At 38.2% G+C, this 20,671-nt stretch overlaps 2 protein-coding genes across 2 annotated transcripts; one reads left to right on the forward strand and one right to left on the reverse strand.

The window, feature by feature from the left end:
* The first annotated feature begins 14,705 nt into the window (after positions 1-14,705).
* Positions 14,706-17,218, forward strand: LOC146379454 (uncharacterized). Its single transcript, XM_084940715.1, has 3 exons — positions 14,706-15,468; positions 15,779-15,914; positions 16,197-17,218. Exons 1-3 carry the CDS (start codon positions 14,873-14,875, stop codon positions 16,947-16,949), a joined length of 1,485 nt encoding a protein of 494 aa, XP_084796841.1. The 5' UTR covers positions 14,706-14,872; the 3' UTR covers positions 16,950-17,218.
* Positions 17,219-17,346: 128 nt separating this feature from the next.
* Positions 17,347-20,113, reverse strand: LOC146379455 (uncharacterized). Its single transcript, XM_084940714.1, has 5 exons — positions 19,937-20,113; positions 19,511-19,602; positions 18,935-19,129; positions 18,770-18,846; positions 17,347-18,546 (listed from the first exon to the last, which is right to left on the reverse strand). The coding sequence occupies exons 1-5, from the start codon at positions 20,085-20,087 to the stop codon at positions 17,571-17,573; spliced, it is 1,491 nt and encodes a 496-aa protein (XP_084796840.1). The 5' UTR covers positions 20,088-20,113; the 3' UTR covers positions 17,347-17,570.
* Positions 20,114-20,671: the final 558 nt, after the last annotated feature.

The following is a 20,671-nucleotide window of genomic DNA, read 5'->3' on the forward strand; positions in this document are numbered from 1 at the left end:
ATAATACTATATTAGTTTTTACAGAAGGGATTTTGGATGTCATAAATTTATTTTTTTCAATGAATTACGTTTTGAAAATAGAAAATAAATTTTGACCATGATTTTATCAGTAAAATTTGTATATAAATCAGATTATGAATAATACTGACAAACTGAACACCAAATGTATTAAATATGAGCTAGTTTGGATTTATTTTCCTCTTACGTGTTCTGAATGAGGGAAAACGATGAAAAATGAAATGAAATTGTAAAATGAAAAATGCACTGAATCTCAAACCCTTGATTGCAAATTATTTTGATAATTGGACACTTTTTCATCAAAATAGGTGGTTAAACTTCTAAGACAGTGCAGTGACTATATTTTGGGTGTGGACATCTTACCATCCACACAGCAGGGGCGGAGCGTGGGGGTGGCTTACTGGGCTTAAGCCCGGGTTGTTTTGTCAGAAGCCCGGGGTCTTTTGGAGTGTAATTTTTTCATAGTTAGATGCCTGGCTGACAACTGTATAAAACAAAAAGTACACACAATATTCGAAGCACATAGTGCACACTGTGGGAATTTACGACTGTGCGTGAATCCCCCCTGATATTGGTATGATCCGAGCTCAGGCACTAAGCGACTGAGCGAGAGGGCGGGGCAGCTGCTGCCTGTGAGTGCGCTGTTGGAGAAACGGAGCCAGCCATACTAAGGGGAGCTTAAGTTTGACCAGGTACCAAAGCAAATCATTCGTACCGTACAAATAATGTAAATATGACGGTGTATCACGAAAGATTGATATCAAACTGATCACTTGACCAATATTATGTTACTTGCTCTTCAAGTGAATCAACAAATGGCGAAATGAAAAGCCGAACAAATGCTATTTTTTTAGAGAGTCTTAGCTTACGTGTGTTTATTTCATATTTTCAGTTCTTACCCTCCCCGACTAAATAGGTTTCAGTTATGTACTGAAATATAAGAATGGACATTAGAGGGTTCTTTCAAAGAAAAAACTCAGGTAAATGTTATTTTATATATTATGCTTTGTATGTTGTTCAGTATATTTCTATGCAAAACAAGAGGGATTTCAGTACACAGCAGAATATTCACATTTGTAACCAGATATTTACATACACTTTAGGGAGAAAACATAAAACATTTTTACTGTACAACATCAATTTAGAGTAAACTTTTGTTTTAGATAAATATTGAAATATCTTTTGAATTAGTTAAATGTCAGAATAAAGAGAGAAAGAGCTGTCTATTTTTTATCACTTTGATCAAATTTAGGAGTACATATACACTAAGTTTATTGTTAATTAATAAGAAAACTCCAGACGATTCCATTCTGAGCTGAAGAAGCTTCTGATAGGTTAGTAGAGTCCATGTGAGTAAATTGGTGGCACAGCTGTGGATGCATATAAGGCAAAACACAGAGCCTGTTTCTTTGAAATGGGAAAATCAAGAGATGTCAACCAAAACACCAGAAAAAGAACTGTGGAGCTCCATAAGTGTGGCTCAATTTTGAATACAATTTGGTGCCATTTACAATTAAGAAATACAGATAGTTTCTCTCTTTACTCTTAAAGTTAACAAATATGTTTTTTATATTTATCAATCTAAAAAAATAAACATTTAGTCTGATTTGATGTTACAATTAAAAAAGTGTTTGTGTTTTGATCTGAAGAGTATGTAAATATCTGGTTTCAACTGTATATTTGATGATTGTCAGCACAAACAGGGAGAGAGAGGAACAGAGAGGGAGATGGAGAATGAGGACAGAACAGAGATGGAACAAGAGCAGGTGAGACACACATGTTAGTCAAATGGTTGTTTACCAAAAGTATCACCGTATCATAGGTACTCATGTATCTCGTACCTAGTGTTTCTTTTTAGGTTTGCTATTTTTCAAATTCTACATTTATCAAGTTATGCAGGCTTGTTTGCACAACAAGGCTAAATAATTATATAAACTTTTCTCAATCTAAATAGTGGACTTTGGTAGAATTAAAAAAACAAGTGTAGTGCAGGTATATGATGATTTTTAGTGCTACTATCATCTAGTTCTGATTCTGGTTCTGTCTTGGTTAAGTCCTCAGTAGTCCTGATTTTGAACTGTTGTAGTCCTGTTTTAATTCCGGATCAGTTCTGGGTCTGGTTGAATTGGGGTTTAGTCCTCGTGTCTTGATACAGCCCCGACTTTGTTCTGCCTTGCTGCTTAATTAAAAAACTAGTTTAAGGTGTCCTGCACATGTGATATATATTTTTCCCTATATGAAGTCATTCTTTTTTGAACAAAACTCAAAACAGAGCCTATTAATCTTTCAGTCATTTCTAACCCCCCCCCCTCAAAAAAAAAAAATCCCACATGCATACTACCCTTTAGGGCTAAGCCCCGGGTGTTTCAAATGTCTGGCTCCGCCTCTGCCACACAGTCAAGTTCAATGGATTTAAGATTATTAATAACATTTTAAATTTTTTTTTTTTAATTTTAATTTTAATTTTTAGAAATTTTAGATGATTGAAGTAATACAATAATTTTATTAATTTACACTTGTAGTAAACATTGATTTTGACCCACACAGCTACACTACAAGTAGCCGAACTAGTCCCAATCAATAGAAAGAAAATAGAACTACTATGATGTACCACAATGCTTAATTTGATGTGTTTATCTGTGTCAGGCATTGATGAAGCCCAACAGGTCTGGACTTACATACACTCACTGGCCATTTTGTTAGGTACACCTTGGTTGTACGGTGTTGGATCTGTTTTTGCCTTCAGAACTTCCTTAATTCTTCATAACATAGATTCAACAAGGTGCTAGAAATGTTCATCGGACATTTTGGTTCACATTGACATGACAGATGCAGACTTTTCAGCTGCATATCCACAATGCAGTTACTGAGTAACTGAGTTACTTCCATGTGATTGGTTGATTAGAGGTTTGCTTTAATAAGGACTTAAAAAGGTTTACCTAATGAAGTTGCCAGTGAGTATAAAAAACAATGGGGCTGCTGTAAAGGTTATCAGCATGTAAACCTTTAGACTTAAGTGAAACGTAGTCGTCATTGTGGCACACCACTATTACCTGCATAACAGTTGCAGGTACAGTGAAATTGTAATGTTTTTCCCCCTGTGTTTAATATATTTTGATTTGCATTATTAGTAGAATTGTAGAGTTATGAACTCTACAAAAAATACATTTTTTATTTAAGAAATTGTGTGCAGCCATGTTTGTAATCCTCTCATTCATGCCCCTGTTTCCTCAGCTGGACAAAACAAAACTACATGACCATGTAAGGCCTTTATTAATCCAATGTGACATTTTGAAAAAACAGGATTTTAGTGAAAAGCTGGATTACTTTTTTATTCTTCGGCTGCCTTGTAGTCTTTCTTCCTTCGGCTGCGGCTCCTTCTTCCTTTTATTGAGAGAACCTCCCTGGACTAAACAGTGTGCACGGGGAGAGAGCATTAACATTTATATGAAAACACAAGGCCATTGTTTGACATACGATAAATGGAGTGTTTTCCTAACTCTGCTTCAGATGGAACAATGGGGATAGAAGTCTGCGAAATACTGTCCATTGGCGCACAGTAGCTGTGCCTAACAGCTACATACATCAACACAATTGCCTTTATTAGTCTGTCTCAGAATTCATTGTTGGGTCGTTTGTATGTTTGAGTTGGCTTGAGGAGAGCTGGTGGGGAACTGATGATGTGTAGAGGACTCTTGTTGTGGGTGTGGGAATGGAGGTGGAGTGGGGATGGGTATATATCAAGCCTACTTAAGAGGCTCAAAGTCGATGGCAGCAGCAATTTCGAAGTTGCACACATGATAAATACAAAATGAGAAGAATGTGAGTGGGAGCAAACATGAAATCCCAGAGCAGGGACAGTGTAATAAATCAAATGAATAAATCCGCCAGCTGACCACTAGGGAGCACTAATAACCCAAACCCGTCATGCCCTCTGTCTCTCTTTTTTTCTGTCTCTGTTTTTTTATACGCTGACTTTTTACATTTCTGAATCTCCCCTCTCTCCCCATTCCTCCCTCTCTTTTTCCATCTTTTTCGCATTTTTCTCTTCTCCCCTTTTTCTTTGTCCCCCCCCCCCCCCCCCCCCCCCCACACACACACACACACACAGACAACATATACTATGCTTCGTCTTATAATGAATTAATCATAGCTAGGGCAGTTGTGTATTTGAACAATGCCACTGTGAGAAGTTGGCTGAAGTTTTGTGTGTGTGTGTGTGTGTGTGCGTGTGCGTGCGTGCGTGCGTGCGTGTGTGCACACCAGTGGGGAAAGCATCTCACAGCAACTGAAGCAGTGATATTGAATTCCTGTATGTCTCTCTCTCTCTCTGTTTGTGTGTGTGTGTTACTGCAGAGTTTTATTCAGCTCCAGCTATGTGTGTATGTGTGTGTGCACACAGATAAGGTTGACCCAAAAATCCTTCAAAATAGATGGCAATAGGAGAATAAGTGGTACATTATGGCAAATTTATCACCTATTTTCATTAAAAGTCATTTATACCTCTTCAGTGCCCTTCATATGCAAAACATGACTCATTTGTCCTTCACTGTCCTGCTTTTACTTCTTGTGTCCTGATCAAATTTTTTATTTATTTAAAACATATAAATACAGTGATTGCATTGACTGACATAAATGCATCCCCCTGCCGCTGGTCTTCTAGTATACTTCTTGAGCTTTTAGTTTCTGGAGTTTCATATTTGTGCCCATAGTTACTTACAAACTCACCAGATATACACTGATATGCCAAAACATTTTGACCATCCCTTTCTAATGTGCTATTGTTCCAGTGTATCTTGCCAACAGCTTCGACCCAATGAAACATGAACTCTACAAGACTTCTAAAAGTGCGCTGTGGTATCTGGCACCAAGCCTTTAGCAGCAGAACCTTTAAGCTGTGTAAGCTGCATAGAGGATCTGCTGCAGATCAAATTTGTTCAAACACATTCCTCAACACCTTGACAATGGTGGACTTCTGGTCCACTCCACAATCCTCTGACTCAGCTGGTAATACTTTAATTGAATTGTCTTCATACATGACAGATTAAAAACAAACCCGACCCCCTGTAACCACTCGACAATTTTGACCAGTTGTCGAGTGGTTACAGGTTACAGGCAGTTGCTTTCTGCTACTAGATGAAATTGTAAAGAAAAGGTATACAATGCTGTATGAAAACCTGTAATTGCTTTGATTGCTAGCAAATTGCTGCAGTTTACTGTAGTTTGTATGGAAGATGCCAACTTGTCTCCAAAGACTCACAGACTACTTGATGAAGTGGTAGTGAAACTGTGAAGAATGCAATACAAACTGGAAATGGAGAGCATTTGCCTTTCAAGTTGCATCTCTTTAGCAGTAAAGCACAACTTTTACTTTGAGATGAACTTTGTCTTCTTTTTTTATTAGAGTGAGAGGGGTTGCAGACAAGTTGGAATCTTCTATGCAATCTATAGGCCACTTTGTCAATCTACTAGCAAGCAGAGCAATCAGAGGTTTACGATGCAGCATACTCTCTGCAACCAATTTTGCCTAGCAACAGCCAGCCACCTCCAACAATCTATCATCAACTGGTTGGGGAATATACATTTTCAAAAGGAACTGGAAGTTGACAAAGGCTCACGTGTCAGTTTCTGGACCTGTGTAGCTAAAACCTAAGCTGAGATTTTCAGAAGTAAAGATGGAGGTGAGATCGTCAAAAAATGCCCAAGTGAATAGTTAAGAACATCCATCCATCCATCCATAACACAACACATCTTACACATAAGATGTGTTTTACTATTTGATATACGAAATCGTTTTTTTTTTTTACACAATGTAAACATTGTTTTTGAAATATAATTGAAGATAAATCTGAAAATTACTGGAACAGAGAAATCATTGTTCCTTTTTGTTTTCTGTACAAAAAATCAAAGCAAAACTGCAGTACTTTACAGAAAGCGTGATGTAGATGAATGCTTTGTACACTTATTACATGTTGCTTTTATCGCTTACTTGCCTCTTTAATGCCCTAGTCTGACCTGAGTCTCCCAACCTGAATAGTGTATCTGGCTCCTGTATCTGATCTTCTCTCCTCTCTGGGGTTTCTTTGTCAATGGCTGTTCTTTCCCGCATTTTATTGAACTAAACTCCAGGCAAGTGAGGAGGATTTCACAGATAAGCTATCTGGCCCTGGCATCACACAGAGAAACCATCAAGCCATGAAATATGTGTCTGGCTGTGAGTCAGGGTGACAGCGCTGCATGAGGAGTGGGGACTAGCGCATACACAAAAATACACACACTTCACATTAGCATATGCCCTTGCGCACATAAATACACACATTTACATACACCCTGGACACAGTGTAAAAAGATACTGCATACTGCATTTTTTTGTTTTTTGCACTAAATCACACAAATTTTATGCACGCAGTCATAAGATGTACAATGCTTTAAAGAAATATTTTTATATCTGTCACTGACAGTTGATGTTCAAATTTTTGTTTTATTATTGGTTTATTTTAATAAAGCTTGAATAAAAAGACTAGTATCATAAAAATAAGATATTTTACGGATGTGGTAGCTGTGTAGATTGGTCCATCATCTGATTATAGATCAACATATTTTAAACAGTTTGCTGCAATATTGAGCTACAGATTCTGCAGATGGTGGATCATACTAAATAATTATTTATAATATTAGCAAAAAAATCCCATTGGAGATAAAAATCTTTGTTTGTAAGTGAAATTTCTCAGCAGCTACTGGAGACGTCACCATGACAGCTGACACAGATGGCCTTGGTTCCCAGGGGATGGATCTTTATGACTTTGTTGATTCCCTTATTCCTGCTTATAAGTGTATTTTCTCATATATTTAACATCCATGTTGCCAAAAAATGATTTAGAATAAATTTCTAGCGCTATTGTTAGGCCAAAATATACTTTTGTCACATACTTTGTACCTGCAAAATTATTAATATTGCTGCCAGCCTCAGCAATCGTTCATTGCAAATTAGTAAATGTTAGTCTGCTGGTGCGACTCTTGATCAGGAGTGGGTGGCATTAAAATTTATATACTGTATTTTCTTTTCAGTGTCAATATTACATCATGCTGTTACAAAACTAAAAGTGGTACACCACTCAAAATATATAATTCTACACCATTTCACTCACTGAAATGGAGTGGCCTACATGGGGTTTAAAAGAAATAATTTGGATTAATTAGCAAATGTGATTTGCTTCATAAGTTAATGTTAGTTACACAGCCTTCACCTTTATAGACCGGCAACCCACAAGGCAGCCATGCTTAAAATCAAAAAGCTGGGCATGTGTTGCAGGTATTGTCTGCTTGAGGTCTAAGGATAACATAGTTTGTGTGTTGCCTGTGGGAGTTAACTAGGTATTGTGGAAAATAGAGTTTTGCTTTCTCATATTTTTTATGTTTATCACAGTAATGACAGCACTGCAAAATCAATTTTTGTGAAAGAATGTGACAGTAACAAAATAGAGACACTCAACATCCCTATTGACTCTTTGTCTTGTTTTCATTGTGTAGTGTAAAATGATACAGAGGGGGAAATGGAAATACCCTTAATCATAATTGTGAGAGAAATGTATTTTAATGCTATTTAAAATAAATAAATAAAAAATATTCAGTAGTCATTGTACGATCACCTACTTTATTAGGTATACCTTGCTTCTGCTGGGTTGGACATAGTTTCGCCCTCACAATTCCCTTGATTCTTAATGCCATAAATTCAACAAGGTGCTGGAAACATTGCTCAGAGATATTAGCCCACGACAGCATCACACAGTTGCTGTAGATTTTTGATGCATGATGCATTCTACTGTCTATTGCAGGATGAGGTGTTGTGACTAGGGAGGCCACCGGAGGACAGTGAACTCAACATCATGTTCAAGAAACCAGTTTGAAATGAGTTAAGCTTTGTGGCATGGCACATAATTCTACTAGAAACATTCATCAGTAGATTGCTACACTGTGATCATAAAGCGGTGGGCATAGCCAGCAACAATACATAGTGCTGTGGTGTTTTGGCATTTGGCATTAAGCACAACAAATATCCCTCATACCATTACACCATGACCAGCCTCCGTTGTTGATACAAGGTAGGATGGATCCATGCTTTCATGTTGCATATGCCAATTTCTGATCCTTCAATCTGAACGTCACAACAGAATTCTAGACTCATCAGGACAGCAAATATAATTTCTAATTATCTCATTTTGGCAAATCCTTGTGAATTGTAGCCTCAGTTTCCTGTTCTTAGCAGATAGGAGGGGCACCTGGTGTGGTCCTCTGCTGCTGTAGCCCCTCTCCTACATTCAGAGATGCTCTTTAGCGTAACTTGGTTGTAATGAGTGGTTACTGCTGTCTCGCAATGAGCTTGAAGCAGTCTGATCATTGTCCTCTAACCTCTGGCATAAATAAACTGGATATTTTATCTTTTTTGGATCATTCTCTGTAAATGCTAGAGATGGTTGTGTGGGAAAACCCCAGTAGACCAGCAGCACAGCCCATCTGGCACAAACACCATAAGATTGGCCGACTAGATATTTGAATTGACCAAAATTTGAAAAGGTGTTCGTAATAACTTGGTTGGTGAGTGCATAAACAGACATTCAGTAAATTACCACCCAGTCTGAAGGATAGATATCGAATGAGAATGCCACTATACAAGGGTTTCACTTTTGGTTGTGGTAGGTTTGTATGCAACTACTGTTAACACATTAAAAATCAAGGATATTTTTCTGTTTTCAGTTACCTTTATTGTGTTTCTAGGTTCTTCTCAGTAGTGCAGGCTAGACAACCAGAAAAACAATATTTGAAATGCATGTATGAATCAAAACAAAGAAGAGAGGATATAAGGCAGGATAATCAGATTTTCCACATAGACTAAATACGTAAATAGTAAAGTAGTAAAACTTACACACAAATAGGAACACACAAACACACTCACAAAGACACACATAGACTGCAAAGGGTGGCTTATTATCTTAATTCTTTCCTGGAATCATGTCATTTATGTGAGAGTGTTAGGCTACCAGCAGAAATCCCAAAAAGTCACTGTGCCATTTTTTGGGATTATATGTGGGATTACTTCTTGGTTGGACATCTCGTGCATTTTTCATTTTTATGAATTAAATGAATGAGACACAATCTGATAACTGTTGAGTTCTAGTGGTGCTGGTAGGCAAATCAGATCTGATTACCACTGAACAGTGCCATGCTATCTGTTTCCAATTGAAGCTGCCAACTCCAGCTTCATGTTGAGCATCCGGACAAAAGCACTTTTTCTTGCTGTTTTCTTTTTATTCACAGATTGGGCCTTTAATGTGCTCCCTAATCTTTGTAAATAATGTGAAATCTTTGCAAAACTGAAAGAAAAAAAACAGTGGCAGTTTCCTTATTAACCAAACCACATTTACACAATATTCTTCAAATAACTACTGACCTTTAAAATGCCCTAGATAATCAAATGATAATATTATATTATTATTCAAAAATCTAAAACAATACCCTTTTTCAAATGTGTCCTTAATTAAAAAACGTGTGAGAATGATTGTATGACAAAATTGGTGCAAAATTGGTGCAAATAAAATGTTTGGTGATACAAACTCTGCCAAAATCTTTTGGCAAAATATCCTCTTGCCTTGGCTAATAATTTTTTGTAATCACTGGCAGAGGGATAGCATTTAAAATCTTCAATACAACTAGCGAGAATCTTTGTCATCTTAACCGAACTTCTAAACCTGGTCTAAAGTAAGAACCTGGCCAAATTGTCTTACTTTTTAGAGGATTTAGTTTGAGTTTTGTGACCACACTTATTCTCGATAAGGATAGAAACAAATGATACTCTCTCTCTCACACTCTCTCCGTCCCTCTCTTCCCCTCAAACCATCACAAGCTCTTTTATTCACCCCCTCTGTTCTCGCCTTTGCAGGACATGTATGAAAATGTTGAAAGCAAGCCCCACCAGGCCATCAGGAATGAGAGAAAACAAATAGCATAATTCAGGAGAAAGCCCCACATCTCCAGGCTGTTGGACCACACCAAACTTTTTTTTTTCTTCCTGTAATTTGGATATATTTGAAAGTGCAGTCACACAGTAGTGTAGTCTGAAAAACGAAAAAGGCAGATACAGACAGAAAAAGAAGAGGTAAAAAAGACAGAAGGTATTCAGGCAAGGAAATTGAGAGAGAGTATGAAATATTACGGGGAAGGAGAGATGAAAAACTAAACACAGACATTGGTATGATTGAATGAGGTTGAGCTTGGCTGTTGGACCAACAGCAGTTCTATTCTCTCTCCGTCTGTAATTTATATTTTCCTTCAAGGCGCTTTATGATAAATGAAAGTATGTTGAAAAAGCGCTATTGCCTATTTTGTTCTTCTCTTTCACACTGAAGTGCTGGGCCTTATTCAGGTCAACATTTAGGAATGAAATGAAAAGATGATGCTATAGGGTTTGGTGTATACATGCACAGATGCTGTTTGTTGCCACTTAAAAGCATTTCACAAACAGAATTAATTGGCTGTTTCTCTGACACATTTGTTATTTGAGCAGTTCCTACATTAGGATGGCTTTATGTTTCTCTGTATCCACTTTCAGACCTGACAGTCCTGGGGACTCCCTGAGGGCTCCAATATGGTTCTATTCACACCCTGCAGAGATCTTTGCAGACTATCATCCACATGTTGTTGCTGCTTAGTGTCACTAGGGGGGTGGCAGTGCCACAAACAACTGTGTGTGTGTCTGTGGGTTGATGTTGCTTGTGCTACTGTCGGTCCTCACCAGCTGCAGGGAAGAGTGAAATTGTAACATACAAAGAGCTGAAATGAAACTGTGTGTCCATTTCAAGTACATTTCAGCCACTGTCTGTAGGTATTGTGCTATATTTTCCACTCTTTAATGGGGTTTTTTCAGTGCTTTACCCATTTAAGGTCATTTAAGGTAAGTTCCATTGTTGCTCCTTTCCCTGTTCCAGTCTACTTTTTTTTTTTTTTTTTTTTTTTTTTACCCAGTCAGCATTTGACCTATGTACAGCATCATCTACATCAAGCTATGTGCTACTGGGTACTGGGTGTTGTGTTCATCTGTGCTGGCAAATACCTATGCAAAGAGACACAACTGCGGAATTGTAAATAAAGATAACTACCCAGTGTAATATTCTTTGCCCAGAACACTTGTGTTTTGCTATTTGTTATGATAATAGTGGAGTTTGAAATAGGAAATACACCTGAAAGACCTTATTTTGAACTCTAAACATTCCAGGTTTTGGATATGTTCTACAGTATAGAAACAGACCCTAACCTTAAAAAGAGTTTAGTGGCTTAATTGTAAGGATAGTGTACTGTAAACCATACCAATTCTCATGTGCTTGGCTTGTTGCCTTCTCATTCTTGCTTCATCATTTTCTCTAAACGTTGCCTCACTGTGTGTGGGCCTGGATGCCCCAAGCAGCTCAGAGAACACACTGGCCAAGTTTTTTTTTAAATTTCACTTTGATGAAAGGCTTAATAAAGTTTGGACTTTACTCACCTTCGTTCTTCTTCTTCTTTTTTTTTTACACTTTTTAATTTATCCTCTGTTTACACAGTGGATGTCAAAATCATTCTACAATTATAATAATCCTTTGTACACTACAAACACTTAAACTACGTACAATAATTTTGTTTATATTTTTACATGGTGATTGCTGGTGCTGCAACACATGCTTACGCCTAGAAGTAGATATATTTTATAAAACTTGTTTTAGGAAAAATATTTGCTCTTTTTGAATTTAATGGCAGCAACATGTAGGACATACTGTGTTTATCACTGCGTGTATGTGTTATACTGAGAATAAAATATAGCTCTATCATTGCATCATTACTTCCACCAAGGAGTTTATGTTTTTGGTTGTGTGCATGTGTATGTGTCAAAACCATAGTAGTTTAAAAGGTTTTGAATGAATTTGGATAAAACCAGGTGTAGAGTGGGTTCATGTTGACAATCCATTAAAATCTGGCTTATATCCACCAAAGTCTTCAAGGGTAACATCATGATTTGTTGTTCAGAAATTGACAAAAAAGCCTCAAAACCTAGAGACTATGATTCTCACAAGTGTGGTGAGCATTGACAGCATATAGGAAGATTTAAAACATCATGTCACATCTGACCTCTTCTTTATAACAATAGATTGATCTGAAGGTCAATGCGTTCATATTGCTATATAGAGCTTCTTTCTTTTAGATACTGCCGTTGCTTGTACTGACTTCATATAGTCAGAGAAAGATATCTGGAGATTCTAAACATCATGTTATTTTATTATGATGAATAATAAAAAAAATAACTGTACTTACAAAATAATCATAAAATCCAAAAATATTTTTTCCACACTTTTCCCATCCATGCCGTAACTTCCACAACTTACTTAGTAAGGTTTTTTGACACTAGTGAAGTGATTTATAATACTTCCTGCTATCATCTCCTGACTCAAAAAACAATTTTAAGAATCAATACCAGACTAAATGACTGACAATGGACATTTTTGTGCGTTGCAGAGGATAGACATGCTTGTTATTTTTCCACGTAAAGTGATGCCCCATTGGTTGTTCTCGTCCAGACCTCATCACAGGCGCTGATTTGACATTTCCTCTTAAAAGGCCACAGATAGATCATGTGTTTGAAGACTGGGTGCAGGAAGACTCTGCAATATATAAGGTAACAAACCTTGCCATACTGCCAGCTCTATTTTTGCTGTAATGTAGCAGGTTGGTTTTATGTGGAAAGGCTACAGTGTATTATAAGTTTTTCTGATACTGGAAGTGTTTTCATCCACAGTGGGGAAGGTATGAAAACTTATGAAGCCCACAGAGATTTCATTCAATTTACTCCATTCATTCGGCTCTAATCTTAGAGACTGCAATTTTTTCTATAATAAGCATCTGTACTGAAAAGAAAAGAAAATCCAAACAGCGTGGCTGCACTGTTTATGATCAAAGCAAAGATTAACCACTGCAGCTTTGTTGATTTTTATACCAGTCGCCTCAAATCTTCCAGTCTGTGTCACTGGTTTTCAGATCACCCGCCATCTACAGATGCACATCTGTGAGTGAGTGTTGACCTTGGCTCCTCTGGAGTGTGTTTGTACTTGTGGTTGAGGGTGCTTGTGTGACAGAGAGTAGAGCGATGAAGTGACGAGGGAGACACTGTAAGAGGGCAGTGAAGAAGACAGAAACATTACCTAAAATACTGGTAATGCTTTATGGTGGTGCTTTATGTACTCATTGGTACACCAAATCCTTATCTCTCCCTTCTTTCAATTTGACCTTTCATAACAAATGTTTAAGTGCTGTGTTTAACAGCCTATTGTGCTGAAAATGGGCAGGACAAATAGGTAGCTGGAGTGAATATGGCTCTGTTGTGATTTGTCATTTTTGTGGTGTTTATATTTATTTTTTGTACTCTTCTTCTTTGATTTTGTCATTTTTAATTTTTGTATTTGATTTCCTCCTTTTTAATGTGGTCTCTTTTGTGTCATAGGTCATTATGTAAATGTGATGCTTGAGAAGTAATCATTATAGTTACTACATAACAAGAGTAACTGCAGCTGGAAAAGAAACAGAATATGTCCAAGATAGTATTAAAGTGCAGTCTTTAAATCATTTATAAGTTGTTGTAATTTCTCGCCATCAATGTGGGCTCATCTGCCAAAAAAAGGTTGCGAGCCCCTGAAGAGATTCATGCAGAAGTCTGCACGGAGGCAGACTTTGGCTTTTGGCTAACAATGATTGCCAAGAGTCCATATACACACAGTCACACAGAAAACTTGGCATCCAGCAAGGCCCTGGCACCAAGTGAGGCTTGCTGTGTGCAAGTTCAGATCGACCCACCAAGCTCACCCCCCTCACTCTTGTTGTAATGTCCACATCTTCTGCTTGGGGATGCCACTATGCCACCATGTGAGAAGCAGGTATATTTTAAAAAAAACTAAAGCTGAAAAATAAGCAAATATTATTAAAGGGACAGTAAAAGATCAGAGGAATGGAAAGTGAATGAAAAATGGCAAAAAAGGATGAAGGGAGGGAAAGTGACAGAAGACTGAAATCTGTCAGTTGGCTAGGCTTAATTGGAGGGGATTCTGAGTTCTGGCGGTGGTACATAGGATTTGGACACAGACTGTGGGTTGTCCCTGGGACCTCTGAATCTTGTTGCTGTTGACAGATTTCAACCAATATCTCTATTTAGAAAGTAAACCTACCCCAAAAATGTTAAAATTCTGATTTTTGCCTTCTGACAACACATACTTAAAATGCATGAAGGAAGTAGCTCTGTGCCTTGTATGCCGCAAGAGACCCGTGACTTAGCATTGGTATCTAAATTTGTACAGTCAAAATTCAGAGTTTTATAGCACTGTGCCAATTAAGGTTGAGCTTGTGTGGAAGTGATAACAATAAGAATAAGACAGCTTCCTTAAACTTGAGATGTGTTAATCCAAAAGATCTGCCCTGAAGCCCTCACAGGAGTCTTCTGATTGGGGGAAAAAAATCTATCACAATCAATCCATCTTGTTCTTAGTGTGGTGTGGTTCATTGTTAATTTATGTCTTTTGACTAAAAACATCTTTTGTCCACTTCTGTACATGTCACTCATTAACTATTGTTAGCGCTGTCAGTATTGGCCTGCAGTATAATAGTTATTGTTGTAGGCTAATTGTAATTAGTGGCCTTTGTATGAATTCTTCAATGGCTTTCATTGATTGAATGGACTACTTGCAATAGGGCATGTGACGTATTTCCGTTTCCAAATACTACCGCTTGGGCGTTTCCGGTATGTTTGTTTATCTATCGGTTGCTATGCTAATGTCGCTTCAGAATGAGTATAAAAAGGAAAGTATTTAAAACAGAACATTTTCAAAAACAGGAGAAGAAATACTCCGAGCATTGCTGTGTCCCACTTTGTTCGGCTTCAGCCAAATTTAACGGCATACTAAGTTTTCATGCCTTTCCGACCCACTCTGACTTGAGAAGACAATGGCTGGTAAACATACGCCGGGATCATTTCACGATTACCTCTCACACCAGGGTCTGCTGCAGACACTTTGCCAGTGATCAACTCATAGAGCCAACAACCCTCGATGGTCGAAGGCGGCTTATTAAAGGTGCTGTACCAACACTTTTTGAGTGGAATGGCTATAAAGTTGAACCACCGCGGCGTAGTGTTTGGGAGAGAACGGAGCGACGCCCTGAACTAGTTCCTCCTGACGATCAAGAAGAGCACAGTCTTACAAGAGATCATGACTACTGCTCAGTCCCCGAGCCGTCTGCATTGGACATATCTGCATCAGCTGCAGAAGACCTGTCCAAAGACGTGGAGACTCTGAGGAAGGAAATACAGGACTTACGTGTCCAGCGAGAATTTGGGTTACAGCGTTTTGCTGGCTCCGACACTGACATCCGATTCTATACCAGGTACACCTAAGTTCTATTCAAGCTAACTGTTTAAAATATACCAAGGTCACCATCAGTTAAATTTCGAAAGATTTTCCAATCTTAATGAAAACAAAATAGATATTTACTTTTTCTCTGCTGATTGTATGTTTTATGTAGATGCTTTAGTATTTAAACGATATCCTAATGCTACAGGTAAAATACAACACCAAATAAACTCTTAATCAGACTATTTTATACAGCATACCATTAGCATATTTGTCACAGTTTACATTATGTCAGTGTGTAATGTTAATTAATGATTGACACGATGTATGTCTCTCGTGAATAGATTTCCAAGCTATGATCATTTGATGGCATTTTGGTTTTTGATTGAGCCTTGCATCTATAAAATGATCCGGGTTTCAAGAGCCAAGTCAGCTGCCAATCGGAATGAAGAAGTGTTGACACCTGCACGCACATCAACAGTAGGTTATGGGTTTGTTGGTAGTTAGAACTAGAGGTGTAATGTTATTGTATTTATGTACAATAACATTACATTATGTACAATAGCATACATACACAGGTGTATGTATGCTAGACTCAGTATCCTTTACATACATACACCTGTGTACTACAGCACCTCATTGTTTACCCCATGGTACAGTATGGTATGCATAACCATTACAAAACATTTAGCCAAGAAAAGCATAATTTTACTAGTTCATAGCTTAAGGAGTAACATTTTCCCTTTTGTTTTCACCTTCCAGAGGCAGCTGCTACAGCCAATTGACGAGTTTTTTCTTTTCCTGGTTTTCCTGTCAGTTGGTTTGAAGGAGAGGGACCTGGCACACCGATTTAGCATACACCAGTCCACAGTGAGCCGCATTATTGCAACATGGACAAATTTTCTTGCCACTGCACTGGGGTCTCAATGCATTTGGCTTACACGTGAAGAAGTGCAAGCTTACCTCCCTGAGGAATTCAAAGATTTCTCAGACACCCAGATGATCCTTGACTGTACAGAGCTGCGGTGTCAGACACCATCCTCACCACTTCTCCAAAGTGAAATGTACTCTTCGTACAAATCCCACTGTACGATGAAAGCCCTGGTTGGCATAGCTCCACATGGTCCAGTGACATTCATCTCTAATCTGTATGCTGGTTCGGTTAGTGACAAGGAACTATTCAAACAATCAGGCATTGCTGAGAAGTTGACTGAAGACATGGCAGTGATGGTAGATAAGGGCTTCCTAATCACCGATTGTTGTAAATGCAAAGTGTACTGCCCACCTTTTCTATCTAAGCAGAAGCAGATGCCAGCATACCAGGTTAAGGAGACGCAGGCCATAGCCAGACTCAGGGTACATGTGGAGCGAGTCATTAGGAGGATCAAACAGAACAAACTTTTTGATAGCATCATTACCATGTCACATGTTTACAATATCAACCAACTGTTTGCAGTGGCATGTATGCTGTCAAATTACCAGAACACAGCATTAGTTAAAAAATGGGTTAAGTGAGACAAGATGGATTTTTCCCAAGACACCAGTGCCAGTACAAGTAACTTATGGAAAATGACCTGCAGCTGAGGCCACTACAGTTACATTTCTTCCTTCTCAGCTGACAATACTTGATTACAGAACTGGTACTTGAGTGCTGATAGTTGAGTTTCAGTTATTGATAATTCAAATTCATTGCAAATGTTGAATGTTAATAATACTGTTTAATTATACTACTATATTACTATTCAGATTCAACAAAATTGTTTATCAAAATTATAAAGTAAATCACTAAATCGTTTTAAAATCATAAGTGACATTGAGCTTTTGTAACATCAAAAATACCATTTGTCATTTTCTACATTCAGTGTTATTGTCTAAATGCATATCAGTATGCTAGGCATGGAGTTTTAAATACTTACCATGTAAATAAGTTCTGCACAAATTCAATGTTTTAATGTGTGTTTTTAAAAAATGAAATTGATGCCATTGCTTAAATAACAGTTTGATTTCACATAAAAGTAACATGTAACAACAAGTAACAACAAAAGAATTCATGAAATATATTAAAAATAAAACATCAGTTATTTTGTTCCAGCCAGCCTGAAGGATCTGTTTTTCTTTTTGCTATGTTTTCACTGTTCATTTTTCCAAACACAGGTATCTTGGCATATATATGTAAAAAAAGAAATAGTCTGCCTTTTCTCTGATTGCATTGTGCACATCTGTATCCATGTATATTCTTTGCACTAGGTAGTCCTCTTGTGCCCACACAACAAAGTCACACCACTGCATCCCACTGATGAGCAGTTGTCCTTGCACTTGCCAGTAATATGCGTGGCTCTTTTTTAGTTTAGGGGTACCACATTCCATCTGCACATATTTGCAGTCAATAAAGTTTTGTACATTGGGACATTTGAATTCGACGAAGCCAAACTGGGGGTATTCATTGGGGTCAAAAACAACACCATCAGGAGATGCAGCAAGCCAGGGGGCAATGGGGTGAATGACCAGACCACAGGGTGAGTAGTTAACATTCATTAGCCTACTATACTCTGCTGCTATTGCAGGCTCCATCTCAGTTCCTCTCCTCATGTCTGCTGTCTGCCTTGTTCCCTTCAATATACGCTCTGCTAGTGACTCTGCCGAGCTCTGGCCTCTGACGTGACACACCTCCCGAAACCTAGAGGCAGTCACTCTGGGCCTGCGGAGCTGATGCCACTCAGACGAAGAGCTTTGCTCACGTGTAGCTTCCTCTATTTTGTGAGCCATTTCCAGAGTTACAGACAAGCTTTTCAGATGCAGAAGCTCTTCTTCTGAGCACACAAACACACAATCTGATGGCAAGATGTCATACCCCTCCAGAGGCAAGTGCGGTGTTGGTGGTGCATCACGGTGTAGTGTGATGTACCGGGTTGTCAAAACCGGCTGCTGATATGACAGAACACTGCCCTCCTGCACCAGACCAAAGGCACTTTCCACAAGGGGCTTGTCAGGTCTCATGTTCATTGTGGTCACAAGTGGCCTGTCCTCAATATTAAATTTTGCATATGCCTCCGTTATTCTGAACAAGCAGGGATCTGGTAACGGACCAACCATGCCTCTGTAGAAGCCACTCCTAAAGAAAACATCAATGACAATAATATAAGGAAGAAGGTTATTATACTGAACAACAACTAAACTAAAAACTAAAAAGGTGTAAAACAGTGGTGCATAAGTTAGAGACTGGGATGTATATGTACATGACTGAGTTAGCCGTCTTCAGAAAGTGTAATGTATGTATGAACAAATAGCAACATACATTTGTAACACATGAAACCAAATTTTACAAATCTAATTACCGTACTCCAGTCTGGGCCATCCTATTTGGTACCGGCTTAGTGAAGATCATGGAGTTGATGGGTCCTGGCTTCACACCCTAACAGAAGACACATTTACTATGGATGGTGTTGCTGTTCATATGTAAACATGGACTAATTCAAAAACTTTAACCTCATTTAAATTACCACTGTCCGTGGCTTGTGCCATTGCTGTTCAGATTCCGTGCAGCTATGCACAGGGGGGACAACCGGCACTCTGAGTTGTGAGTAGTGTGCTGTTTGGAAGAGCAATGCCACTGTGTGATTGCACATAACAGCGCCTGCCACACAGGAGCACTGGCTATGTGTCAGTACCACCGACGATGAATCCAGAAGCTTAATCTAAGAAGAAAGAACGAAAATTAAAAATGTAACACCATCTTCATGGAAGAGCTGAACAGGAACATAGTTCAGTTTTATGGTTACGTACCCTCCTGAATGCTTAGTGTTTCCTTCTCTCCCTATTAAAACAACTTAACCATCCTTGATAACTGTAATAACTTAGATTGTGTATATTTGCAGTATTAACTTGTTGTCAAATGTTTCTGATCACCCAAACACACGTTGATTAAACTATCTGACTAGTCAAATTAGGAGTGATAAAGCAGGGAGACAAGGAAAACATTCAAGTTGATGGGCCTTTAGGAATGAACTTAACTAATGCTTAAATGAACTGAACCCCACTGAACGGGGATTAACAACTTTACACAGCTTCCTGCCTACACTTAGTCTGTGTGGTGCCTCACTCTTCCTCATTGACCTGTAGCACAGGGCTCTCACACCGACCTCCCCTGACAACCTGTCTTTATTGGACACTGAATAAAGATACAAGTACCATTAGCATTATTTCTGTATTACTCATGTCAGCATGTCTTAAACATATATACTTTACACTTAGCAAGAGTAGCATTAGGTAGTTAACTACCTCCATAGTTAGCCAACTACCTAACGCTATTATAACAGTGTCTAACAACAAAAGTGACATTAGTTAAGAAAACCTCAACTATAGTTTCGGACGACATAAAACACCGTTTAAGAAAACATGTAATGTAGAGAATTGACATCAAATGAAGGACATAGCGGAGTAACGTAGTGTTTGCATTTGACGTTAGCTAGCGCTTCTTTGTCGGTTAATTTACGTTTTCTTACCTTCGTAGTTGTGTACATATGATGCAGCATATAACTTAAATCCTTTATCTAATTTGCTGGCGGGGGTAGTCGTCACTCTGCAAATCCGATGAACATCAGTGATGTTCAATTTTGGGAGCTCTTGTAGGCAGCGAGTGTAGAACGTCGCCATGGTTTAACCGCACCGGAAGCACTGGGGCAGGACTACATAGAACGCGGAAGTGATTGTGCAAGTAGTCTATTGAATATTGAATTCAATATAGAGCGAGCTACTGTGCAAGCAGCTTTCATGGACAGCGTATGGTATGTAACCAAGTGACTGTTTGTTTCAAACGTATTCACGATTTTAAACATAAATATTAAAATTAAAGATAAAAATGAAGTAAAGATTATTGCAATGTCTCCACTTTAACACATTATAATTGACTGTTTTCAGTTCTTCTGTTGATCAGGTAAAATGCTGTCCTTTATAATGGGATTATATTTTTAATTATAATTGCACATGTAATTTTTTATATATTCACAGTTTTTCTTTCATCTCCCCTAACAGGGGCTGATGAAAGACCACATTCCAAAGGTGCTCTGTTGAATTGAGATCTGGTTACTGTGGAGACCAATGAGTACAGTGAAGCCATTGTTATGTTAAAGAAACCAGTTTGAGATTATTTGAGCTTTTGAGACATGGCGTGTTATCCTGCTGGAAGCAGCCATCAGAAGATGGGTACAGTGTGGTTATAAAGGGATAGACATGGTCAG

Source organism: Perissodus microlepis, chromosome 10 (genome assembly GCF_051167445.1).
Source record: "Perissodus microlepis isolate ML-2025 ecotype Zambia chromosome 10, ASM5116744v1, whole genome shotgun sequence".
NCBI lineage: Eukaryota > Metazoa > Chordata > Actinopteri > Cichliformes > Cichlidae > Perissodus > Perissodus microlepis.